The 27,063-nt window shown below is 42.9% G+C and overlaps 1 protein-coding gene across 4 annotated transcripts; it reads right to left on the bottom strand.

The window, feature by feature from the left end:
* Nucleotides 1-160: 160 nt before the first annotated feature.
* st3gal3a (ST3 beta-galactoside alpha-2,3-sialyltransferase 3a) lies at nt 161-27,063 on the bottom strand. Of its 4 annotated transcripts, none has more exons than XM_078107996.1 (11): nt 27,042-27,063; nt 23,034-23,174; nt 21,564-21,609; nt 21,261-21,353; nt 16,296-16,390; nt 10,373-10,436; nt 8,860-8,955; nt 7,605-7,791; nt 5,403-5,549; nt 4,872-5,018; nt 161-2,950 (listed from the first exon to the last, which is right to left on the bottom strand). In XM_078107996.1, the coding sequence occupies exons 2-11, from the start codon at nt 23,143-23,145 to the stop codon at nt 2,846-2,848; spliced, it is 1,092 nt and encodes a 363-aa protein (XP_077964122.1). In that variant the 5' UTR covers nt 23,146-23,174; nt 27,042-27,063; the 3' UTR covers nt 161-2,845. The 4 variants fall into 4 exon arrangements, with proteins under 4 accessions (XP_077964122.1, XP_040040493.1, XP_040040492.2 ...); XM_040184559.2 differs by lacking the exon at nt 27,042-27,063 and adding an exon at nt 24,715-25,299; XM_040184558.2 differs by lacking the exon at nt 27,042-27,063 and adding an exon at nt 24,726-24,860.

The following is a 27,063-nucleotide window of genomic DNA, read 5'->3' as shown; positions in this document are numbered from 1 at the left end:
CCCTTGTATCACATGACTGGCTGCTGGTGCTAGAACACTACCTGCTGCGCTGTCAACACATATTTCTATGTTGATTTACATATTATACAAATAGTTTTTGATTGTCTTTCTGATGTTATATGCCGCGCAATGCCCCCTTTTTACAACAGACACATCAGTATTTACAGCATCACTTATATCTTTAATCTTTAACACGTTCTTTTGCACAGCCTAAAATAAATATAGTAATACTTTGGCTTGGGCATCTTACCAGTGTGAGCACAAACGTTGCCACAGTGTATTACGTAACACAAACACATTTCACAATTCAGTTGACTGTAGTATGTAACGAGATTGCATCATAAAGCTCAGTTTATGTCTTTGATAGTAGCACTGATTATGACTGATGGCTGGGAGCCTGAGATAGCAGCCCTTAGCAGGTTTACCACGTTTTGGGGCTCTTACGTTATTATATTACTTTGGACAATGATGAGAAGAGAGTATGATCACAGTGAGTTTAAAGCCAGCAGAACCCTGCCCAACGCTCTCTAGTCACATCGAGGGGAAATGGTCATTCATGGTCATTCAGTTGTCATTTCTGTCCCCCGCAGCCTACATCACATACATGCTGCCTTGTGTAGTAATAATGATAATACATCAGGTTTATGAAGGGCTTTTCAAACATCTCAAAGACACTTTATATAATTAGATACCTGGTAAATCAAATTTAGACAGAATAAATTAAGAATACATTTGGTAAATATGTAGCATAAAATGATATCAACTGCGAAATAAAAAATATGAGGGGTGGGGGTCTAAGATCTGAAGAGGTGGGTTTTGAAAGCCTTTTGATTGTCGTCAATGTGGGGCTATTTTCCAATGTGATTTGGTGATGATATAGAGAGGAGCAACCAACGGGAAAAAAAAAATCCACCGCTGGTTTGGCGCTTGGTTGATATAAACAGACGTGAGGCATCAGGAGGGTAAAGGCTGTCAGAACAGTTGGAGGGCGCCTGGTTGTAGAGGTCTGTTCATTTGGATGAACAGAAGGGGACCAAGCACTAAACCCTGGGGGACACCGTCGGTGACAGAAACTTTGCTGATCTGCAGTTGTTGATTGAGATAGAGTCTGTCGGTTAGGTGGATTGGAACCTGGAGAGGGCTCGAAAAGACTAGAAAAGCACTATATAATTTCAGTTCCAACAGATCCTAAAGGTTACATATTAAATCACAATTGTACAGATATGTTCTGTTGATGACCATGATGATTAGTCAAATTGGGAATTAAAACCAACTTTGTGTTTGGGGGTCACCTTGACCTTTTCATAATACAGCTTGACCTAAAGCACTCGTTGCAATGCCACCAGCTGAAAACATAGTGATATGATTTACATATCAGTCATGCAAGCAAATCATTGTTAGTGGCTGGAAAGTGATTCACTATCATAACAACATCCTCAAAGATACGCTTAATGAAATACTGATGGGAAATACTAAATAAAAATAGTGAAATACTGTATATTATAAAGTCATTTAAAACGTGTCTGGCCTACACAGTGGAACGCAAAAGTAAAACCCGAGACGCAGTTTATTCATAGATAAACTGACGATTTACTCTCGCCATGTCCACTGGAGGCAGCCACACCACGCTCTCGCCGCACCGCAACTAAGCTGTGCCTCCTTTACAGTTCACATGTTCTTTTTATGTTTAATGAATATATTTCTAAAACATTTTAACATTGTTTGTGTTTTATACAAGATTACAAGAAAAAAAATGCCAATTTATGATGAGTGATGATGATGATGATGGTGACAGAAACAAAAAAGAAAATGTTTCTACTTTTCAAAAGTTTGGAATCTACATCCACAAAATCTGGATACAGTACACTCAGATCGCTGAGTGTCAATTCCATCAGGAGCCCCATTGCAGTCTGTGTGTGTGCCGATAATGATTATAGCTCATACTCTGCTTTTCTCTCCTAGAAAAAGCATTCCAAATCTAAGTTCCCTTCTGTTATGCAAAGCAGTGAGAATGTGAATGAATGGAAGTTTAAAACCTATTATTCTTCAGCTGTTTAGTACAATTATGTGTCTCAATTATACTGCACTTCTCTGTAATTGAACAGCTGATTCCACACTTTAGAACAACAGTGTATGTTGCAACAAAATCAGTAGTGAATGACACGCATCGTATCGCAAACATTAGTTAAGTCAAGTGCCAATAAATATGTACATTCCCACATAGACTGATTGAAAGCTAAATGCGACTCAGACACATCTAGTGCACGTGGGAGTGTAAGATCAGTAGTCAGAGTGGAAGCCAAACTTTGTACTTGAGTGTCATTACTTAGGAGGGAGTACTGTTGCCTACGTAATGTTTGTGTAATTTGTAATTGCTATGATATAGAGTGGGTGTACCCACGGACGTCTGGTCTACGACGACTGAGTCATGCAGCCACTGGAAGACAGAAAAAAATAACTATGTTTTATGCAGATTACATTCAGATACGTGGGTAGAAGGACACTTGTAGAGGTATTCTTGGCACAGGCTCAATACTTAAACCCTTCATCCTCTACCCCGACCCCGCCCGCCTGGAGTAGCTCTGGTCCATTTTCTGGTTTGATCCCCATCACTGAGGATGTTCCCCTTTGAGCCAGGGCACCAAAAACCATGTAAATATACACTGACCAGCCAGTAGATCAAGCTAAATACAGAGGCCGCTTGCTGGCAATATGTCAATGCCCAAAACAAACAGTGCCTCAGCACGGGCCGCAGTACTGTGTGACAGCTGCTGCTCTCTGATGGAAGCAGGTGGAAGGTGAGCACAGTGCTGCATCCATCCATCGTGATGCTGAGTGAGGACCATCAGCATCCTGCACCGCAGATCCCGTTGGTCAAGTCCTGGATGACTCCAGCCTTCACCAGCTTGAGCAGGAACTCCTTCTCTCTCAATATGTTGTGAGTCCAGGACTGCAGAGAGCAAATTGGATTATTATTATTGCACTCAAATTAGGTTTCTTTATGTCTAGCTTTCAACATCTCAATAAAAATACATTTTGGAGGAATTCCCCCATGAGCAAACTAAGAATAGTACTAGTTTAATATGATGTGTGTTGATTCACACATATATGCTGGTTGATCTGTCTGCCTAAAGCTTTGGTTCTAATACACTTCATGCTTTTACTTATAGCAAATGCACCCAAATCAGACACTCACGCGTTTGCGTTACCAACGGGTGCATGCTCTGTCTCAGTGCGTCTCACACTTACAAAGGTTGTTTTTTGTGTTTCCAGTAGCTAGAGTTGTGGATAGTACCATTATCCGTACAACCTCAATGGAGGCTCCAAACTGCGCTTTTTGCAAAGCTAGAGGGTGGAGTTGAAACACTGCAGACTACTGATTGGCGAGGGAATCCGCCAGTAGCGCAACACGGGACATCGAGCACAGCTGTTGCAAAAACAGGGCTAAACTCATTCAGCTCCAAGTTCTTGGACACAATTAGAGGGAATCGCTCACAATAAAAAGCCACGATCCAACATTTCACGGTTAAAACCACTCCAGCAGGATGGAGCAGGTGATTTGTCGATTGTGTGAGTCGGTGCGCCACTTTAGGCTCTGACATCAAGTTGACGTTGTTGAACCAGTGTTTGAAAAGGATGTGTCCATATCCTCAATTAAAAACTAGTCCCACTGTGTTGTTTTGACTATTTAACAAAGAGCATTCTTCTTTGAAAAGTGTTTATTGTTTAAGTTATAATTATAAATCAAAATTGTCCCCCTTTTTCTAATGTTGATTTACCAAAATACTGAATTACTTATTTAATTTCCCAGCTCTCTGATTAAAAAGATCAGGAACTTTGGGTCACTGCGAGGCGAAGGAACCGTGGGAGGCGAAGGAAAGGAGGATGAAGGGGATTGCATGTCTTGTCTCAGGAACCGGGGATAAGAGTGATTCATCAGCGGGCAGAGAGGGTGAAGTGGAGCGAGCGGCACTGCGCTCGGACTCTCTTTTAAAAAACGGCACGCAGCAACGCGGCTACACTTGAGCTCTCATACACAGACCGCTGCATGCGGGAGAGAAAAGGTCACAGTAAACGGTTCCAAAACTAACAGAAAGGATGTTGGTGGACAGCCCGCCCAGAATGCTGACACATTTGTTGTGACATTGTGTCACAAGAAATTAAAATGTGCCAAATAGAGTGGCTCACACACTGTTACAATAGTCCAGTCTTCAGAAGACGAATGCCATGACATGACAAAAAAAAGATATACATTAGGACGCCTTACCAAAACTCCATATTTAAATTGCTCTTGACAGAATGAAACTTCTTATTTGTGCTTCGAACGTTGTGTTCACTCTACTAGCGAGAAACGCAATAAAACGGCCGAGCATGTGCGGTGTTGCACAAGCTCTCGTCTAAGTATTTCCATCGTTTAAGAGCACTGGGAACTGGCTGACAGCCTTTTGAAAAAACAGGTTTCCAGAGCGACATGTAGCTGAACCTCAGTGATCTATTGCAGGAGCGCCTTGACTGGGGGTTAACACGTTAATCTATGCGATTAATGTGGCCGAGATTAATGCGATAAAATATTTAATATAATATGTTATTTCTTCACCAGTAACATATAAACTGACTCACATGGGCTTCCTGTTTATTCTGACAGAAATAGTCCAAATAGACAAATTTCCAGAGCTGTTTATCATGGGTATGCCATTTTTGGGCCAGAGGGCTAAAAACAGGCCAGGGGCCTGTTCTGCGAGAAATGAGAGAATCCTCCACTTTGGGACACTGGCCGGATAGTGTTGGGGAGAAATGGAAAGACTCGATTGATTTAAAAATAGGACAAATGAAAGGCATTTAAGAACCGTCACAGAGACACCACCAATTACCTCTTTGATGGCCGCCATCCTGATCTTCTCATAATAGTGCAGCGGGGCATGGGGGGTGCTCATGTTGTAGCCGAATCCAGCCACTGCTACTTCATCACAGTTATGGAGGGCCATTGTTATGGCGACCGCCCCAAGGGTCGGGATATTCTGAAAAACAGGCATAATGTGTTTGAAAGCGGGCCAGGACTTGTTTCTCAGAACATGTGGAGTCCCTAGAAACCGGCGTTGTTTGAACTGCGTGGTCATCGTGTGGAGATCTTACAGATGTGAGATGTAGGAATGTTTCTATTTATAACAGCCTAATGGCAACACATTGTTTTCAGACGGCATTGTGGGCTCCCTGAAGCGTCTGCGCTGTGTTCACGGGGGCCTCGGTAATGCAAACAGACACACAGTGGAGTCGGCTACCAGAGGCACCGGTCCTGACCATTAGCTGTCGGCCGTGTGAGAAACGGCTCACGCTGTTCCTGCTACTTCTCAGCCCGAGAGCTGAACGGGGAGTGACTGCTACGGGAACGGCAGGCCTCTCACCCCTCTGCCCATCTGTCCGCGGTTGTGGGGCAAGCCGATGAGCTTGAAGGAGGCCTCCTGGATGAAGTAGGGGTTCAGGATGCGCATGTCGCCAGGGTCCCTTGGAACGTGCCTGGCCACCGACTTCCAGAAGCCATCGGTGCTGTGCTGAGACACAGAGAGGGAGGAAGATAGTATATTAAAAATTGAAATTTAATGGCAAAAAAAATTAAAAGATTTCAATACATTGTCCAATTACTGACTTCACTTAACTTTTTAAAACTAAACTATAATCTTTAAAATACTTTCAAGTCTGTTACAGATATTCATAATGGTTTAATCACAAATGCGGCTTCAAGTGTCACATGGGGCACAGAGCTGGGACCATTCACATCCATTATGATCTATATGTTTTATTTAAAGTATTATAGAGTCAGAAAAAAATAGATGATTATTGATATCATCAGTCATCATACATGGTAACGATGAATAAATATAATTTATCAGTTCATACTAACATTGCATGGCAGGGTATTGTGCAAATGGACGAGGGTGGAAAGCATGATGGAGCTTAAGCAGCCAAGAGAAAGCAATAGCCTGAGCTGAGGCCGGGCGGGGGGGGGGGGGGGGGGGGGTCAACGCCATTAAAACGTTGATGAAAAACGAGCAGAGCAAACAAAGCCAGTCAGAGGAAGCCCCCGTATCAGTAGACCAGGGGCCATTAACCTAATTACCAGTAGCCTGTCTATTTATGAGCAGTTACTGGGATACCTGCCTCTCAGTTTGTTCAGGTATGCTGAAGAGAAGGGAGAAACCCAACAGCACTGACCTATTAGCGAACTAGCATAGAGCTGTTGCCCTGTTCGACCGATGGATCAGGTGGTGATCTAACACCATCTTACTCTTCTATCCGTGCAGGAAACCCGACACTGCTGCTGTGCTGGTAGCACTGGTAGGACACCCGTCTGCACACAGCCGGCGGGGTCAAATGACAAGCAATCCTTACACCTCTTTAGTCTATAGTCTAAAACAACTGAACAAGTGGTTTGCTGTGTGCACTGCTCTCGGGGAGGGAATTTGCGCCCCCCCCATGCCCCAAAGTGTTGTTCTAAATTAAGCTGGTCTCATCAGCTTTTACATTACATTACACGCCATTTAGCTGATGATTGTATCCAAAGCAACGTACATTGCTTTTTTTTTTTTTTTTACATTTTGCCCGGGGAGCAATCTAGGTGTCAGGTGTCTTGACATGGGACACTTTAACATGGGACATGGAGTCGCTTCGAAGTCCTTTACCACCACTACTCTATTATTCGACTTTCTCAATTTCTATATCCATGCAGGCTCTCACTGCTCTCTGGTCGGAGCTGGAGGGGCATGTTTCAATGGGGATCACCTGGGGGGGTTGTCAGTGCTAAGCTAAGCATCCCTTCTCTTGGAGGTGCATCATCAAAATTGAAGGTGAATCATCCAAAAGCAATGAAATGATAGATATATTATGGCTGTCAACATAAACACGTTATTCTATGGGATTAATGTGGCCGAGATTAATGCGATAAAATATTCTGTTTACTTTGTTTACTTACGGTGTACAAAGTTCACCGGGAAACAAAACTGCTGCTAGTTGCAGTCAGTTAGATCGGAGAAAGTGAGATGCTAGCTGAAATGGGAGCATTTTGGAGGCGCGACATACAGCGGAGAGCTGTGCAGGGGAATTCCTCCACGTCTAGGCTAGGCTAAGTTAGCTGCTAGGCTACGTCCATTTCACCGTGGTTTGGAAACGTCCAGGCTAAATGTGGGGAGATGGTTTGGCACTTCAAACACAGCCGCCAAATGATTGTGATTGCTCGTTACTTGTAATATTCTTAAAACAACAAAGTTTGTGATTAATCGTAGTTAATTAATTGATCTATTGACTGCAGGAATGTGGTACATTCCCATAAACCATGAGGGAGTGACAGAGAGACGCCTCATACTTACAATGTTACTTAGGGAATGAATCAAGAGAGAAGTCGCCCGCTGGTGGTCAGCAGAGAGAATACAAGTTCTAAGACACTGTTACGCTATCTGCTCCACGGGGTATTATTTCCTTGTTTGGGCATATTATTATGTAAAAACCTCTAAAAAATAGTGAATGTAGCATATTTTCAATAAGTAGAAAAGGAAAAGGTTTGCAGAATGTTGACGACGTCTGGCCAAGCACACAGCTTTCAGCTGCCTTACCAGCCTCTGGTTGAAGACCATGTGTCGGAGCCACTTGAAGTCTAGAGCTTTAAAAGCCGAGAGGACAAACAGGGACTGAGCCTCGTAGCGCTCTGTCTTTTGGATGGCCCCCTCGGGATAGGTGATCCTCATGGTGGTCTTGGAGCCCACGTCTCTCTCGAAGCCTCTCACCGGGGCCTCGTTCAACCTGCAACACACAGCTGTGAAATCAATCATGAATTGTCCCGCCCAAAATGATCAAGGAGGGGCAGTGGACAAGTCCCATCTCGTTAATGAAATTGATGTGGTCCGTCATCTTGGCTGGTCAGCCTCATCGTTGGATAACGGAGAGATGGGTCATGATCTTTTTTTTAAAAATTACTCCCACAAGCAAATAGATACGCGAAAAGTAAGATAAATAGATGAACATGAAAAAATAAATAGATACCTCCCCTAAGATGGTGCTCAGGTAATAATAATTTCACTTCAGGCTGTCTTTCTACAGCATGTGTCTTCACTCCTCTCTTCACTGCTGTACAAACCTATTTAGCATAGCCTACTTACTATTGAACATTTTACAAAGAGTTTGTATAAAAGAGGGAAATAAAACAACCGTAATCTATCTACATTACATTACATTACAGGTCATTTTAGCCAAGACACTCAGACACTTTTATCCAAAGCGACTTACATTACACTTTAAACCCATGGCTTTTTCACATTTTTGCCCGGGGAGCAATTACGGGTTAGGTGTCTTGCTCAGGGACACTTCCCAGCACACCTTCTCTAAACCCTGCGCCACGACGACCCCATCTACCAGTCACATTTTAATAACATTGAGAAATAAAAAATTTAACCCTCACATTGTAATAGGGAAAATTATCTAAATGCCCCTACAACTGACTTCACAATGCTGTGATGCTTTAATAGCTCCACAATAAGGGCTTCACAACGTATACAGTATTACATGAATGACAACAAGCAGAGCTTTTGTTATTAAAATAAACCCAACATTGTGAGGCTTTGGATGCTTTTATTTGCTTTTACTTAACCAGCTGAAACTAGGTTTCTCCATCAGTTCATATTTTCCCAATATTAGCGTATTGCTAAAGTAAGATGTCACAACGGAAAAGTCCTGTCCGGCATACGTTACATTTATACACTTCATTTAGCTTTTATACTTTCAATAGGTGCACTCAACCAGGAGGGTACAGACCCAGAACAACAAGAATCAGGATTTGTTCAGGAGAGCAAAGTGCTAGAAGCCGCTCCGTACCTGACCACCACATCGAAGTCATCGATCCTCTGTCCCAGCGACCTGTTGGCCAGGATTCCTCCGTTGCCCACGACGATGCACGTCTTGCAGTTCATGCTGTGACACAGAGGGGATCATTTACTGGACTCATTTACCACATAGGTTCAAAGTATTGTTGGGTAATTGTTCCGATGCATATCAGTATAAATGTGTAAGATTATATTATTTTGTGGATTTTTTTGCCAGGAGATGAACTACATCTAAAAGGCACCTAACCGCCTGCTGCAGTAAAAAAACGACTCTTACATGTATTCGTTCTTTATCGCAGTCAGTGATTCCCTAATATATAAAGAGTTCTGAGGACTGTTAACGCCACAGCTAACGATGTGTCACACTTGGTTCATATTATGATCATTATATTGTGTTGCAGACTCAGTAAAACATGTGTGCAGTGTTTAGTCTGCGCTGCTTAATTCTGGGTGGAAAAATAAACACATTCCTCCTTTTCTTAGCAGGCTAATGAAACCGAGGGCCGGTGTGCAGTGTCCAGCAGACTGATGAGGTCCATATAAAGACAAGTCAAACCACGCTGCTGCTTGAGTAGTTGACACATCAGGCATTTTAAGATGTCAAAGCCTGTATCTTTTGCATTTATTGGCATATGTATTGTAACTTATCTCTTAAAAGATTGTGAAAATGTACTTTCTAACCTGCAGGTGACTTTAGTTTACTCAAGTGAATACTTGAGTTTGAGCTAGTTTGGATCATTCTTATGGTCAAATTGTTCACCTACGTATTCAACAATGAATGCAAAGTTTTGGGTTTTCAGTTTCTTTGTATTTTGAAATACAAATAATCTTTTCCGTCAAAACAGCCTATTTTGTTTCCTTAAAAAACTAGTACAGGACCATTTTAAACTAATAATCCTGCTGTTTTTAGCACCAAAGTCTTGTTTTCTTAATTCTAGTCGCTGCAGTGTGAGCCTCAGGCGGCGTGTGAGCTCCAAGCGTGACCTGAGGCCTTTATGCTCAACTGGCTGTCTGTTGCATTATTCAAAACGCCACAGTGCGGAAACATATGTATTGTGATGAATCAAAGACAACAAAGTAAAATTCAGAAATAGTCCATTTCAATTTACTTTGTAAAGCCCAAAATCACAATCGGCAAAAGGCAATAAACCCCAATGACAAGAAACCGTTTTAATAACTCTACCATATCTCATATTCATAGACTATTTAATTGCATAGACGTATGTCAATTATTGCATTTGTTATGAAGAAACAAAAGTTGGATACTCTTAAACTATTTGACTTGGCAACAAAATATATAATTATGTAAAACTCCTTTGAAAAGCATCTAGAAAATAAATTGACCTCTTTTGTAAAATCCCAAGACATTGAAAAGCTTTTATCAATTAACTATTTGTGACTCTGTTTGAACGAGCAGCCAACTCTTTCGTTATTGGGGTTATTGTGATGACTGCACTGCCTTGGTCACAGCATGACGCATGCCGTGAAAACTGGCACCTACTCACCTGTCAAGTTCTTCCCCAACGCCGTAGCTCTTCGTAGCAGACAGGAGAATATCTATGATCCTCTCTGCAGAGAGTCACAGGCACACAGAGGAAACCAGTGAGTGAAATAATCCCCCTCTGCCGCCACAGACTGGACCTTCTATACTCATATCTATACTCTCACTGCTGCATGTCACAATGTTAACAAAACAAGCGTTACAGCAGGGTAAGTGGGTGAAGAAGCGGTGCTAATCAGGTTGTCTTGTGATTTCCTGTTTTATTTTGAAAATGAACCTTCCTCTCGTTTCAGGCAACTCCTCCTTCCCCCTGTGTGCCGGTCCGATTGTCCGCCCGCCCCTGATTGTTTCCCCCTGTGCCCTTACCCTGTGTCTATATATTGTCTGTCTCCCTTTGTCCTGTGCCAGTTGGTGTTGTCCTGTGCCACAGAGAAGCGGCGCGTACCAATGTCCACGGTCAAGTCTTGCTACGTTTTTTGTTGTACCGTGTTCAGGCTTACTTTCTGTTGATTCATTTTTCAGCCGAGACGCAACCTTATCTAGATCCTTTTTGTTCTTTTGTTTTTCCTTTTGATTTTCATTTGCTTCCTTTTTGCTTCCAGGGTCGTTGTCCGGTCGTGAAAAACCGTAGTCAGATCTCCAGAGGCGGCTGGGCACACGGATTAAGCTGCTGGACCGAATGGGAGGGCTTTGAAGATATATATGTGGGTATACAGTACCGGTCTTTGTTTGGACACACCTTCTCTTTCAATTGTATTTTCCTGCTACTTTGAGGACATTAAAACGATAACGCTACACATATGGGATTACATGTTAAACAAAAGAATGCTTAACAAACCAGCATATATGTTTTGTATTTTAGATTCTTTAAAGTAGCCCCCTTTTGAGGTGAGTTGGACAGCAAAGTGAAGGCAAAGCAGCCAACGAGTGCTCAGAACCTCTGGAACTCCTACAAGAGTCCCACTTGGAGGTCTGTGAAGCGTTTTTCTCTGATCATTTGTCCTTTTTGAGGCTGTGTGCTGTAACTCAGTTAAACCTCGCGCTGCTGCTCGCAGGCGCCGGGTTATTAACCCTTCCACTGCTGCGCTCTTCTCAGCCGCCTTCAGTCAGAACTGCGTAACTTCTGATCCTGGGTGCGATGATAGAGGTTCTTCGCTCTCAGTTTCTCGGCGCTTGTCAAATTGCCATTGACTGTGCTGCCCCACTAAAGAGCAGGCAGAGCCTTGGTTGAAACTACCCACACTGCCAGACAAGTGTCGTAGAGCTGAGCGCAAATGGAAAAAAGATAAACTGTCTTTTCAAATGTTGAGGGATTGTCAGCATCGTTACCAGTCCTCTGTAAAAGAGGTAAAACTGAAATATTTCTCTGATATTGTTTTAAACGGTCACAAACCTTGTGTGTGGTTTAAGGTGATCAACTCTGCTCTGAATGCACCACAGACTGTGGGAATTGAGGCCTTCTGTGTGTGAAAACCTTGTACCCTATGGTTGAATGCACTTATTGTACGTCGCTTTGGATAAAAGCGTCAGCTAAATGACATGTAATGTAATGTAATGAAAACTTTCTGCAATTCTTCACTTCTATCAGAGCACTTACTTCACTTCCTGCTTATGACCCCTCAGTGTCTGTCCCTTTTGAACTTGTGACCCTGCCTTTTGTGCAGGAGACTATGGGACATTTAAAGCAATCAGGCTCGCCCAATGACCCTGTTCCTCCTCAACTTTTTAAGGAGGTTTTCCCCACTGTACAAGATTTACATGGCATCATTAACAGCAGTCTGTCCTCAGGAGTGGTTCCTGCAAATTTCAAACATGCATTTGTGCAGCCACTGATTTAAAAAACCTGGACTGGATCCTGCTGTTATGGCTAATTCTAGGCCCATTTCTAAGCTGTCCTTCCTTTCAAAAATCTTAAGAGAAGATTGTCTACTCGCAACTTTTTAAATGAACAAAATGAAATTTTCCAATGTGGTGTTAAAACATTGCACAACACAGAATCAGCGCTTTTAAGAGTTTTTAACGACGTCTTTTTTGCTACTGACGCTGGTCACTGTGTAATCCTTGTGCTCTTGGACTTAACTGCGGCATTTGATAGAGTGGACCATGACATCCTGATTGATCGATTGGAGCAGTGGGTGGGCATCAGGGGCTCGGCCCTGGAACGGTTCAGGTCGTACCTGTCTCATCAGACATTCTGTATCAGCCTTGGTGACTGTCTTCCACTGCTGCTCTCCCATATGGGGTCCCACAGGGTTCAGTGCTGGGTCCTCTTTAATTTTCTTTGTACTTTCTTCCACTTGGTTCCATTCTCAGGAAGCATGGCATTTGTTAAATGCCATGTTAAAACTTTTTAGAGGATGTCAAAACTGGATGGCTCTACTTTTTAAATTTTAATGAAAAAAAGACAGTAATCCACCCCTTTGTGACCACTCGGCTGGATTGCTGCAACACACTTTACATGGGGATCAGTGGGTCCTCCATTGCACGTGTTCAACTGGTGCAAAATGGGGCTGCGAGCCTTTTAACTGGCACAAGGAAGTTTGAGCACATTTCAGTGATTTTAGTTTCACTCCTCTGGTTACCTGTGCATTTCAGAATTTATTTTAAAATTCTTTTATTTGGTTTTAAATCTCTAAACGGTCTTGTCCCATCGTACTTCTCGAAACTTCTGCACCCCTACACACCCAGCCGATCTCTCAGGTCAGCTGACCAGCTGCTCCTGAGGGTTCCAAAAACGAGGCTGAAGCTCAGGGGGGACCGATCATTTTCTGTTCCAAAACAATGGAACGAACTGCCGCTGCACATTAGACAGGCCTCCTCACTGTCTAATTTTAAAACTCTTCTTAAAACGCACCTCTTTTCTTTGGTTTTTAACACTTCGTAGGTTGTTGATTTTAGGTGCACAGATATTTTATCTGCGGAGGACAGTCGATTTATTTATTTATTGTGTTTTATTGAGTTTATTTAATTGTACAGCACTTTGGGAACCATTGTGTTCATTTAAACCAGGGGTCTCAAACTCAAATCAGCTGCGGGCCAGATGCAGCCCACTTCAACCGAACGCGGGCCAGACTAGCGTCCGAACGGCATGGTCGACAATAACACAACTTAACACTCACTTTCAAAAGCAGTCATTGAACCCCACCCTGGGGGATCGGTCCGAATGAGACTACAACACTAGTCCTCCTTTAACTCAGCGGGGGAGACCTAAGGTCATGTGACCGTGGAATTCCTTTATAGCCAAACGTGAAGTTACGTGAATCGAAGCTGCGTAGTAATGGACGGAGACGCTCGTCGGTGACGTCAGATGCTTCATGTGTTGTTAGTGTGAGTCGTAAAGGAAAACTTTATTAAACGAGCGATGCTAACGGTTAGTCACATGATCACCTGCGCGAAAGAGGGCAGGAAACTGAATTTCACCCTCCTGCTCTCTGCACCTCGGCCGAAACACACGACCCGCCCCCCATGTCAGTCACATGCATGCCACGTTCACTGGACAAGCACACAGTAGGAAACCAGAACATCACACACAGCAGCTGACAGTGGGGTTGCAGTATAAAACTTGCGGGCCGCACTAACATTACACTTTCATATTAAGGATGGGGCCACAAAATATGGTCCCGAGGGCCGCAATTGGCCCGCGGGCCGCGAGTTTGAGACCCCTGATTTAAACAGTGCTTTATAAATAAAATGGATTGGATTGGATTGAAGACTGTTGGAGAACCGCTCGAGGAGACCACCTTGTGGAGCTGATTGAAAGCATGTCAAGGGTTTATAAAACGTATTCTGGTTTGTTGAACATGTTTTTGATTACCACATAATTCCATACGTGTTCCTTCATAGTCTTCAATAATACTTGACAATGTAAAAAAACATAAAAATCATTGCATTGAACCATATAACCATACCATATAAATGGAAGAGAACCATATAAATCATTGCATTGAACCATATAACTATACCATATAAATGGAAGAGAACCATATAAATCATTGCATTGAACCATATATATATATATATATATATATATATATATATATATATATATATATATATATATGGTGATTTAATCTAATACAATCACATTTAGTAATATTTGTTTTAAAAAGTCCAAAAATTAAGACATTCTCAACCAAAACATAACATTATTTTGGTGAAGCATTCAAATAAAACTAAAAGCTGGAAAAGTGTTTATTCCCAGCAAGGCTAAAATGTTTTTCAAGCAAAGTCTTTTTTTTTCAATCAACATAAAGCATAATTTATTCAATTCAATTTTATATGTCACTTTTTGACCAACGGGTTCAATTTTACACGCTTGGGTATGAAGTTTGAATGAATGAACTGTGTTTGAATGAACACAGCTGATTTGTGTGGGAGCGACTGCTTTAGTGCTGCTTCTGTTTGTAGCACTGATGACTCATCTAAAATCTTAAGACTCGTAAACACTGGTGAATATTTGTGTTTAGTCAGGTCTAATCCGTCCCTCACTTGAGCAAACATGATGTTACCGTCAGGCCTAAACAAAACATGCTTTAACAAAGTAACCCTATACTATTTATCAGCTGCTGTTCTATCTTTCTACTAATGCCAGTCAGCAAACACATCACACACACGTTTAGCAGGGAAAAAAGATTGTTTGATATTGATGTTTGAAATTATTCTGCGACATTATTCTTATTTTTGGGTAGGGGTGGGAATTTCTTGGCACCTCACGATTCGATTTGATTCCGATTCAGAGGTCAACGATTTGATTCTAAATCGATTACCGATTCTAAACCGATAAAACGATTATCGATGCATCTCGATTTTCTAAATTTTCTCAAATCTGAGATTGCTACTCAGAGGTTGCTAATCACTTCCTACTTTATTTGATAATTAAAGACAATCAACACATAAATTACCTTCTCCAATTTTTTATAAGAGGAAAAAAAATCTTTCTCACAAATATGATTTTCTATCAACAATGCAAGAACCAACGCAGCTTGCATTTCAACACAATATGGAAGTAGCAAAAAATGTATGTAAAAAAAATATTAAACAGATTATTTTTTCTTTTAAATGAAGAAAAAGCTGCTCTTAGTCTCAGACTGGTCCGTATTTGTAAAATACCGGAAAAAAGTCCAAATCTGTGAATATCTTGCCAACTTTCAATACGGATCGACTTTTTGGAAAATCAAAATAATGAGGTAAAATATGCGCAGGCTCCTTCATAGTTCGGTGAAGTTATTAGATATTCTGACGGTCCGGTCTGAGAGCTGGAAGCATTGGTCTTAATGCGCCGGTAATGATGGTAAATGATGGTTATAGCTGGTTGTCATCTACGGTCCACTACGATTACCGAAGGAGGGCGTTTGTTTTTTGACGTTTTATCTCATAATTTCGACTTTCCATCCCCTTACATTAGTGCGGAAATGCGCTTCTATAGTTGTGTGAATGCATCACTCCAGCCAATTCAAAGACGGGGTTTGTAACCAATCAGGTGTAGAGACCATGGTGACTGGCTCCGCCCCCTTACTGTCAGAAAGAACAACAGCTTCGAGCGCGAGCAGAGACTAACCTCGCGAGCGAGGAAGTTCACGTTTCGCGAGGGAGCAAATATCTCGCGCAAGACAGGCTTTTTTTTTTTTTTAAATTCCGATTATTAACTTTTCTGAATCAAGACCGAATCGTTCTAGAGAGAATCGAGAGAAATCGAAGAATCGATTTTTCCCCTACCCCTATTTTTGGGCCACGTCATCTCTTGCTGCATTCACTAATACTTGCGCATAAGAGTTGTGCTCATCTAATTGATGGAGAAAGTTCAGATTGGGTCGTGTCATGCAGCCAGGGGGAGACTACTGTTTTTCGCTCAGACAACAGTAGTCAAGGGTATCATTTGTGGTTCAAACAATCTAGTCCTAACTAGTGCTGTAATGCAGTAATCATACCTTGTGATTTGACTCCAAACGGAGGGGAATAACCGCCGATCTTGGAGTATCTTTTGTAGTTTGGGTCGAGGAACATGGGAGCCAGTTTGATGAACCTGTCAATAGAGAAGAAAACATGTTACAACAAGTGAGAATAAAGAAGTGGTCTTTTTCCATGCGGCTTTTGCCCAACAACCATCCGGCCCTGACGAGTGTGGCTGGATTGGTAACTGAACTGGATTCTTAGAGGATGTAAGAGGATGTTTTTTGGCGGTCATTAGTTTAAAAAGACGCATTTTCTTCAAGTTGTGTGATACATCTGTAAAATGTGATATGTGGATACCCTATGACCGAATATTCTTTTGGAATGGTGTACAGAAACAGTAATAATAATAGTAAGCGAACAAATAAGATGACAATTGACTCGAATTGGCATGAATTGGTTCACCTTTCTGTTCATGTCTCATGGTGTGCTCCACATTAGATGTAAAAGAAAGATTACACAGTTAAGTGTATTCTGTTCTTCTGTTGCTCCACCGCATTAAACACGCTATGCTCTATTTAATCTTTACATCTGTCTCCACTTTGGGGGGACATACTATGGACACGTATGTACTGTACGTACGCTGTGTGCGCTTCAATACATTTAACTAAGGTAACAAAACAAAGACACACAAACAATTGACCACAATGCCATTCAGTGTCCTCAGTCTTCCACATTCCTCGTGACAGAATAGTTATTTACATCGAAGTGAAACCCTTGAAATGGTTGGTTTCTAATGAAAGAAAAGCTAAATATAAACTTGCAACTTGAGTGAAAAAGTCTCTCTAATACTTAAAAACCACAAAGACTCCTTATCAAAACCTGTTAACCATCTCACTCTGAAAGGTTGTGCAAAGAGTACATTTGGCTTTAATTGCACAACAACAATAATCTGTGTCCAATTTAGAAAAAGGAGAATCCAAAAGGCCGTTGCCTTCTAACCCTTTGCTGTGAAAGAACTGAAACAGAAGGAAAACTGTTTCTTTAACCGAGTCAACCCCTGCAGCTCTGGCAGCCGGTTCCCTTCATGTGTAATATCACATAATGAACTGTAAATTAGCTCTCATTTTGGAAACACAAAACAGCTGCTAATCAGTCAGTGTTGGAAGAAACCTGAAAACACTTCAACGTGGTGGAGAAATCCGCTGCTAACGATGCATCTCGCCTTTCTGACCCGTACAAAAACAGGAAAGCATAAACTGAGATTAGATAAGTACACTTCAGATAAGATCATTAGCATGTAGCGCTCCGGGGATGAAAATAAATTGTGTATAACGAATCAAAGTAATCTGCCATTGGATGGGATGACAAATATTTCAAGTTTATATGGTTAGTTATGGGTAATTAATTAAAGCAAAGTGATTTTAGAAGACCTTTCATTTGATTTGTCACATCAACAAATCAAATACAAGTTTCTTGTAACCTAATACGGGTTGTGGAAGTAACAATTGATGTCACAGCCGGTAACGTAACGTTAGCATGTATCACAATCAACCGTGTGGCTCATCATATTAAAAGGCAGGTAGTGCGTTCCAATGGCCGTACTAGTACAGCAATGTAAGATTTACATGGTCCCAATACTTTGTTCTATAACTTAGTTTTTCTTAAGGTGTGGCTTTCCTGACTTTCCTGACCCACAATCCTTTGCGCAGGAGAGATATGAGCAATTGGGTCAAAGTTTAAGGTGCCATGTTTGGAGGAACGTTACGAGTACTAACAGCACTCTTTCCTAATTGGGGCAATTTTTAGCAATATAAAATTGATGAAATGGTGATGTCATGTTTTCAGTTGATTTAACGTTTCCCCTTTCCAGCTAAGTACTGTTTTAAATATAAAAGTTAGCATTGCTTTTACTAGAGCCCATGTAAACACTGGGCACCGATCGGGGACTGATCAGAGTTCGGGCCTTCACAATAAGATATCACGTTCCAAATGGTGCAACAAAAATATTCAAAATACAGAGAAACTTCTCAGAGTATAGAGGTCGCCTCAGTTTTCTCACTGCTTTCTCTCATCAAAAGTCACCTTCCGATAGTATGAAAACCTGCTCATATACACTAGGGCTGTCAAAATTGCTCAAAAATTACATTTGAATATTCGCTTTAAAAAAAACACAGATATTCAAATATATTTGAATATATATATATTTCAAATATATTTGAATATCTGGTTGCGCATTAGGCGCGTCAATAACATGTCAATAACACGTCAATAACGCGTCAATAACAATAACATGACAGATTAATACGACGAGACACAACTACTTGTAAAGGTAATTTATTGAAGTTTAAACCGATTTAACAACATATTACCTGCACAAAAATAAGCAAATTAACTAACGGCCAAGACCGCAGATCTCTCGCTCTCTGCGCAAAGCGGTTTAAATGAACGACAACAATAAAAAAATGCTGATCAAGAGTTTGTGCAAGCAATTTAAGGCCCCGATTCTTGTCCTAAATATGGCAGGTTTCATTCAGTGATTGAAACTGAAAGTTTTACAGTACACAACAATGTCTGGATTCAAATGGTCAAAATAATCGCCTCCTAACGTCGTTTCCTAGCCACTATTCCTTGACCTCTGGAAAGCGTCACAGGGTCAAGGAAAGAGGGTTAGAAGAATTCAAGATGAGTTAAGAAAAGACCACGCAGTGTTTAGGGAATCCGACTGTACTTGTGAAGCTACGTAAGAGTGATGAACGTGACGTCAGTCTGCTTTAGAAAGATGGACTAGAAAGAAGCATCATGTGTTCCTGCAGACGACATAAAACAACCAGGTTCAAAGTGTTACTTCATTAACAAGGTTGCAATATAAATGAGTTATGCTAAACGGTTACTTAACATGATATACGTTTCTCAGTCATGATTGTTATTTCTGGTGAGCTGCCGAATGATGCGTCACTATTTAAATATTAGCTCCACAAGGTATTCTGGGATGGAATTATCTCCTTTCCTTTCGCAAAGTACGCTCCAGTGGTTCCTACGCTAAAGGAGCTAAGTAGGGAAGCATTGAAGCTCGTTTGCTTGGCATTTGCATGGCGGCCGCTTACACCACCGCTGGGTCATTTCACTCAGGTCAGGAATCAGGAAACATTTATTGCCATAATATGTCAGACATACAAGGAATTTGATTTGGTTGGTGCGTAACAGCAGACAGTACGACAATGGACGACAACAGTGCATGAGGAATAAAATAAAATATAATGCTACCTTCCTAAGCACGTGTGACAATTTGAATCCAGCCAGTGACGCTGTGTGCATCCTTTTTAGGGAACCTTTCCCTTTGTCGGGTGAGCTCCTCAAAGCACGTTTCTGTATTTGGTTGTGTTTCCCGTCGAAGGGCCAAGGAGGAACCAGCTGAGCAAAGACAGCAGATGAAATGGGTCAAGGATGCCCCGGGCGTTTCACCGCTCCCGTCTCCTGGGGAAAATCCTCCTGTGTTATTTTAACATGTTACAATCTGGACGCCGGGAGCACACTTCATTAGCGGCGCCGTGGGTTGGAGGCTTGCGTGTCTCCAGTGCTCAGAGAGTAAAAGGGGCATGTGGAGCGGCCCGGAGGTTTTCTCACGCATTGGGACGACTGCAGAGCAGAAGGGGACCAAAATAGATCTGCACCACACTTTGGCCCCGTCAGACCACTGTGCCTTCTCACTCATTCATGAACATGTGTAGGTGAAGGGCTTTAATGGGGCTGGGGACTTCTTGGCTCCTTAATAATGCAGAGGCAGCAATGGTATCTCTACTGTACCGCTCTGAGCTCAGAGAGCGTCCCATGAAATAGGACAGCTTGAGGGAGAGGACTTGATGTAGGCCACTTTTTAGGGATGCGGTGGGGGAAATATAAGAGTAAGATGTTGTTAGAAAGAAACAGCTCATACTATCCTCTTGATTATTTATTTTATGTTGCCTTGACACTCAGACAAACTGCACTGATAAACTACTGCACTTATTAAAGTTTCTGGCCAAAAACTCAACATGCTGACATTTAAACAAATTGTTCAAATGACCGTAGCCCAGTAACATGTTTTCTCTGAATAGAGCCTGAAAGCGTCATAGTGTGATGCCTCCCAGCTGACGGTAACTAGCACTCATCCTGCTGATTTCAATACAGATGTTTTTGTCCACCGTGTAGCACTATCTAGGAAAAGGTCACGTGCATAGTGAGTTAACTGCATCCTGGACACATTTCATACTGTCCCCGGGATGACAGGACACTATTAGACGTGTCCTGTAGGAAAACAAGTACCATCTTCACAGCGTCACATTTTCAGAACGTTGACTCCGACCTAGCAACAAAGTTTCAAAGCAAAAAAGAGCAACTATATAGTCGTCGGAAACGTTCTGTAGTGTGCCGTTCCGCTTTAAGGTGCGATGCTGGTTGCTTGTCTTACTTTGATGGTTTTTCAGCCTTTTTCAAGCCACTTTTCTTGGCAGGAGCATTTTAATCCGACAACGACACTCCCGACGGTGCTGTAGCTGCTACTTCATACCCACGCACACCAGCTGACTGTGCATGCAGGATGTTATGGTAGGAGCACCCTGCCTCGCAGGAAATAAAGAGCGCTGCTACTCTCGGCAGAAGAAATGACATTTTTATGGTATTAAACTTATGAAGCCTGTGGGAAAACCATCAGTGCAACGCCACACGACAAAGGCCAAATAATCCATGTTTTACTGTGGATGTGTTAGTTATAGAAACAATGTTACAGCCCTTAAAACCTAGAACCTTTTACAGCAGGCAGGCTCATTTTAACTTCATCTTCCACATCATGCATTTGATCTGAAACGACTAGACCAGTTAGCAGACTAAGAAGGTGCATCGTGTTCTAAGAGAACACAAGCACCAACATCACCAGCAGCATGTGATGGACCAGTCACTTCACAGGCGGTAACACCAGGGTCACGCTCATCAAGCGCACATCCATGGCGTGCGCAGATTCTTACTTTGGATAAATGGCCGTCATCTTGGCAGCGGCAAAACCAGGCTTACAGGCTCCCTCGCTTAGATTGCCGTACTTGTACACCAGCTCCAACGGCCTGTAGGCATGGGGGGAGGGAAGGGGGGAGGGAAGGGAAGGGGGGGGGAGTGAGTCAAGCAAGGACTGAATATTCACACACACAACTAAGAGATGTGGTATATGCTACACCAAAATATGAGAGACTCCCCATGTCACCTTTGATAGGGTGCGTGAAGACGAGCCCCCGAGGTGTAAAACATAATATCAAAGTAGTCAAACGTATACTTACAGAGTAGCGCCATCCGGCTTGAGAAGGAACCCTTGTTGGTCATACACTGGAGACAAAGACAATAGGATTTAGAACGTCGTAGCTATTTGTGCACATGTGTCAACTCCAGTCCGTGGTTGTCTGCAGTGGTTCTATTTGGTTTTATTGTCCACCTGTTCGTAACTACACTGCATGTATTTCTCAAGTTGTAAAAGGTGATGGCAGCCGGATTGAGAGCGAGCTTCTCTGTCAATAGAAGAAAAGGAGGACCAAAACATCTTTGAATGATATATGTGCTCCTTTCCTGTATTTTAGTGTAAGGGATGGATGTCCGCTGCTTTTCTTCTTTAAAGCAGTGTGATCTGAAGCCCCCGATGAAGCGCCCGGTCTCTCAGTAAACGGACTGGCTCCCCCATCTGGTAGAAAGTCACATCATGTTGATGACACCCTGACAGTGCTCACAACACTAACAGGGCCAGGTATTTGCATTATTGATTAGTTTAGTAAATTATTTTTCAGATACATTTCGTGGCAAAAGTGTTTTAGAACAATTGTGACAGATTGGGTGTATTGTAGACTGCAAACATCAGTCACTCATAACAACCAAATAAAAGCTGACGATTAATGCTAATGCTTGGATGGAAAGGACGGAAAGCCAGGGCGCCCATGCGATTTAAGACACTGGATCCATTTCTTCATACCGGCTTGCCTGATTTACAAATGCAGGAATGCAAATAGAATGTTTTATTCAGGCCTTATCCACACGTATGGTCATGTATAAATTCATTCCTGCAGGTTTTTGCACATTTTGATAATAATCGTTATAATCTTATGTAAAGATGAGTCTATGGCCTCAGTCACTAGCTTCAAGTCTTCTTCAATACAGCATGATGTTCATTGTGTAACTGATGGTCCATTTACGGTAAAGTAGACCAGGGGTGTCAAACTCATTTCAGGTTTGGGCCAGATACTTCCCACTTTGACAATCAGGCCGACGGAGGGGTTCAAAACGAATTCATATAAAAAAACAACACAACGAGCCTCTCGTGTGTCAGAAGCGACCGCGCGTGCGTGGGGACCTTTCTGTGATTCTAACAATAGCAAAGTCATCCGGCGGGCCGGATTTGGCCCACGGGCCGCGAGTTTGACACATGTGATAAAGAATGGTATACTTTAGTTATATACTAAACAGAGTCTCCGTCATGCATCCTGTGCCTAAATATGGTAGCTTAAGGCTTTAAAACATCAGTCCACTGACCGATGGCTGAGGTCACCATGACAACGTTCACTTCTCACATAGTAACGGGATGGAATCCATGAGTTATTGTTGAGAACCACAGGCCCCACTGTGGCATTTAGGCTTTACTTAATGGTCCAATAGCTTCTGTCAGACAAATGGCCTGTGTGACTTTGTGTAGAGGAAATAAGCAATTAAATAAATGAACGAAGGTCATACCTTCCATGATATTATTTCATCAGAGAAATACTCACACGAATCGCCGCTCCAGCCTCGTAAGCTGATCCTCCCGGAGTGGTAGAGGAATCCCAGGGCCAGCATGGAGCACAGGCCCAGGAAGAATTGACGACTGGGTTTCATTCTCATCTCCAGGCAGCGTGCATGGCCAGCGGCTCCTGTTTGTGAGGGAAATAATCAGGTTAGTTCGGTGCTCGTACACGGCTTGTTGTCACTTTACACAATACCCTACGGACGCTGACTCTGCACCAGTCAGCAGAAGGGTGAAATTCATCCCTTGCCTTCCTGCGGAGGATACCTCATGTGTAGCGATCCACCCTGGGAGATGGGCAGTGGCTTTGTTGCGACAGGTCCACTCGGTTCTGAGACCCTACGTGCAGCAGTGAAGCGTGATATAAGCTGAAATGAAAGATGCCTTAAGGCCCCATAGGTGTCACATGATTGGCATCGGATCCGATGCAGCGCCTCAGGCACATTTTATTGCTGAAAAATGACGATATGCCACGTTAACTTCCGAGTTATTCAGCTGCCCTTTTGCGATGATGGCAAATGAATTAAAAGTCGGAGACAAACAAATAACACCCGTTACCTGATTTGTTCACTACGTGCCGTGCAGGAGACTTTAGTCATAACACCAACACAAGATGCAGAGGGTGTGGGAGAAATGAACGGCCAATAGGGGAAACAGTGACACAGAGAAACAACTTTTCTCTGTGCACGGCGGCTCAAGGGAGGATTCTTTTCAGCATTCTTTGCATGTCTGGGATTGTCCCAACCAGTTCAATTATAGTAGAGGTAGAACTGTGAGTGCATTGCATTTGTGGGAAATATTTATGACTCAATTCCCTTCTTTTCGTATTATATAAAGCGTATAGAACGCAATAAAGACATAAAAAATGTAATCACATCATACAGCCTACAGAGATTCATTTGCAATCCTTTTATAATTTATTCATTTCCATTTTTACCAAATTGATTCAATTGTTATACAAACGTCGATAACTACAATGATTTTATTCTAGTGGAGATAAAACATGTGACACTATGAGTGAGATTACACACACACACACACACACACACACACACACCGTACTCCTGATTAACAGCATCGGATGGAACGTTTCTTTAAGTCTTTCCTCGCTTGGTTTCACGTTTGATTGGACACTAGCAGAACCCAGTACATAAACAAACTAACACATAAATAAACCCGGTATGTTCGGAGGCCCACTTGGATCCACGCGGGGAGACGCATCCGCAGCCGAAAGCCAGTTTAACAGTCAAGCAAAATAGAACGTGGACGAATATCGACCCGCCGATGGAGAGCAGGTCTGAACGGGCACAGCCGCCGGGAGTCAGCGGCGGGAACCGGCTGAACCGGCTGAACCGCTCCCGCCCCATCGTTACGTTTACCGGACAAGCAGAGTCTTGATCGAGTCTGTGAACGCAGCGAGCAGCAACAACAACAATGAGCCCCCGAAGGGATGACGCGCGGGCACGTGAAGCTAGCGGCTAGGTTAACGGCCGTCTCCGGTAATGCTAGCTCGTTAGCTACGGTCAGAACCGCCGGTGCTCGCCGGAGGAAAACGGTTAGAGGCGCTCGGCGTGTCAACGGGAGTCATTGTGGATGCGTGTAATAACGGTGTATCCGGGAGCCGAGAGGCGCCACACACAGCGCGCGAGCCGTTCACACACGCTTACCGGACGGATACCGTTATTCCTCAAGTTGACCTCGAAGCCGTCAGCGCGTGCGGCCGCCGCGTTGGCCGCGAGCTGTCGAGGCGGGCTCCGTGCGGACGGCGGGCCGGCAGCTGGAGTGGATCCCCCCCGTAGGACCGTCGGACCAGCCCGGCGGCACGCTGCGGCTCGGTGCGGCTCGGTACGGAGAGAGCGGCGAGACAAAATTCATCCCAGAGCGCTGCTGCGCGCGGGCGCCTGGTCCGCGTGAACGTTTCACCACGACAAGTATTTTAAATCGCAGTAGGAAAAAAAACGACACACTACAAAGTGTAGAATGTTTGTTTATACATAATTAACTAGATAATGAAAATGAAGCGAATTAAATGAAAGTAAGTTATGTTGAGCAGCTCTTATCCAACATATATCACATGTCAAAACAGACTGCAGATTTTTCCCCAACAAAAAAAAATCTTAAAAGCCAAGCTTTAAATTAATAAAAGCAAAGCAGTTCTGAAGAGATGGGTTTTGCATTGTGATTTAAATGTGGAGAGGTCAGTGCAGTCTGGGTGGGTTTGGGGAGAGCCGTCCAGAGGGGGGGTCAGCTATGGAGAAGGGTGTCACCCCGTGTCTGCTGCTTGGTCCTACGGAGGATGGACAGGAGGTTGGCGTCAGAGGAGCGGAGGGTGGAAGGTGATAGTGGAGCAGGTCGGTGAGGTAGGAGGGGGCCTGATTATGGAGGGCTTTGTGAGTGAGGAGAGTCACTAATTCTAAATCTGCAAACCCGAAGACACGGTGAGAGTTTTGAGGTCAGAGGTCAATCTCCACTGTTCCTTGTATGAATGAGACTGTGGTTGGATCCCATGTCCTGATGGACCAGCAGGTTCAAGAACAGCGTCATCCCTGCGGCTGTCACTTTACTGAACTCTGCACCCCTAAACTCTGAACTCTGCACCCCACCCCCACACACATCTCCCTCAGTGACTGTACTCCCCCCTCCACCCTGGCTTGACTGACACACACCCTCCTCCAGCCACTGAACATTTGCACTGTTATTGTATATCCATTTCTTACTGTTCATATTGCACAACTATTTCTTACTGTACATATCTATTTATTCACTTATTACACTTTACATATGCACATACTCTGCACTTTTTGCTATTTTGCACTTCTGGTTGGATGTTAAACTGCATTTGGTTGCCTCAGTACTTGTATCCTGATGTGCAATGACAATAAAGTTGAATCTAATCTAATCTAAATCTAATCTAATGTGGTCAGTGAGTGAGCCGTGTGGAGCAACTGCAGGGACTCGTGTTCATGTCGTTACTTTAGAATAATTCTAACCAGCTTTCAGGAGCTCAAATGGAAACAAAGCTCCTTTTTTATTATTTGGCTTCAAAGTGATGATTTATATCATTCTACAAAATCAGAACTCTTTTTTTTATAATTCACGCTCCATTCAAGATTTTAGGAAATATTAGTCGTGCTTGTATGAAAAAAACGCATAATAAATATCAACATCATGGGTCTTGGTGCTCTCGACTCCCAAAGGGTCAAAAAGCTTCAAAGAACCAGAGAGCTACATGCAGTGTTGTGGTTTTGTACTGGACCGGTTTGTACTCCCCGTTTCCATGGCAATGCATCGCCCCTCATGGCATTTCTCTGTCAGGTGCAGTGATGCAATCTTTGACATCATCTTCAAAGCGTCAGCAACGGAGCGGTCACCTTTAGAACGCTTGGAATGCAATCAGTTTATTGCCTTTCAAGCCGAGTCAGCGAGCAGTTGATATCTTGTGATTATAGAAGTTATCAGCCAAATTAGTCTTTCACGACCACAAAACGTAATTTAAAAGAACAGTATTTTTAAAGACCAGTCTTTTACCAACACTAAGTATTCTTCACCACGTATCGAGGAAAAAGCCAGAGAAACGGGGCTGAAGCTCCTCCCGGGACGAAGCAGGAAAATAAGGCAAGACAAGGCACACACACAAACAATTCATTTCTAAAACTGACATTTTTGTATGTACGAAAATTCCCCACATTAACCCTCAGCAGCCATGAGTGCGGGCAGTTTTAGTAGACTCGGGAGCTTGTATCTGACTACAGCTTTACCTTTGCTCCAAAACTCAGAGGTGGAACCTATTTGACTATTGGCACTAGATAACAGGTGGACAGATGGCAAATATAGTTTAATGGTGTAAACGTTCTTACCAGCTCTTAGCAGAACATTCTTGTACTGGACTTTAACACAGCAAACAGACGTCAAAGGCATGGAACCAAAACAGTTTGGCATTTATTACACGTGATGTGGCAAACAAAAAGGCACGTGCAAAATAGTCGGTACTCACAAATCCCGTGCAAGATTCAAAG

This window comes from Gasterosteus aculeatus, chromosome 8 (assembly GCF_964276395.1).
Source record: "Gasterosteus aculeatus chromosome 8, fGasAcu3.hap1.1, whole genome shotgun sequence".
NCBI classification, from domain to species: Eukaryota; Metazoa; Chordata; class Actinopteri; order Perciformes; family Gasterosteidae; genus Gasterosteus; species Gasterosteus aculeatus.
Note: the sequence above shows the minus strand (reverse complement) of the source record. Positions and strands in the feature narration are given on the sequence as shown.

What these genes read in the sequence shown, in the direction of transcription:
- st3gal3a (XM_078107996.1), bottom strand. Translation starts at nt 23,145, where the DNA reads ATGAGAATGAAACCCAGTCGTCAATTCTTCCTGGGCCTGTGCTCCATG. An exon ending in AAGCCGGATGGCGCTACTCT is followed by an intron (nt 21,354 to 21,563) that starts GTAAGTATACGT and finishes CCATGCCTACAG; the next exon opens with GCCGTTGGAGCTGGTGTACA. An exon ending in GACTTCGATGTGGTGGTCAG is followed by an intron (nt 7,792 to 8,859) that starts GTACGGAGCGGC and finishes TGTGTGTTGCAG; the next exon opens with GTTGAACGAGGCCCCGGTGA.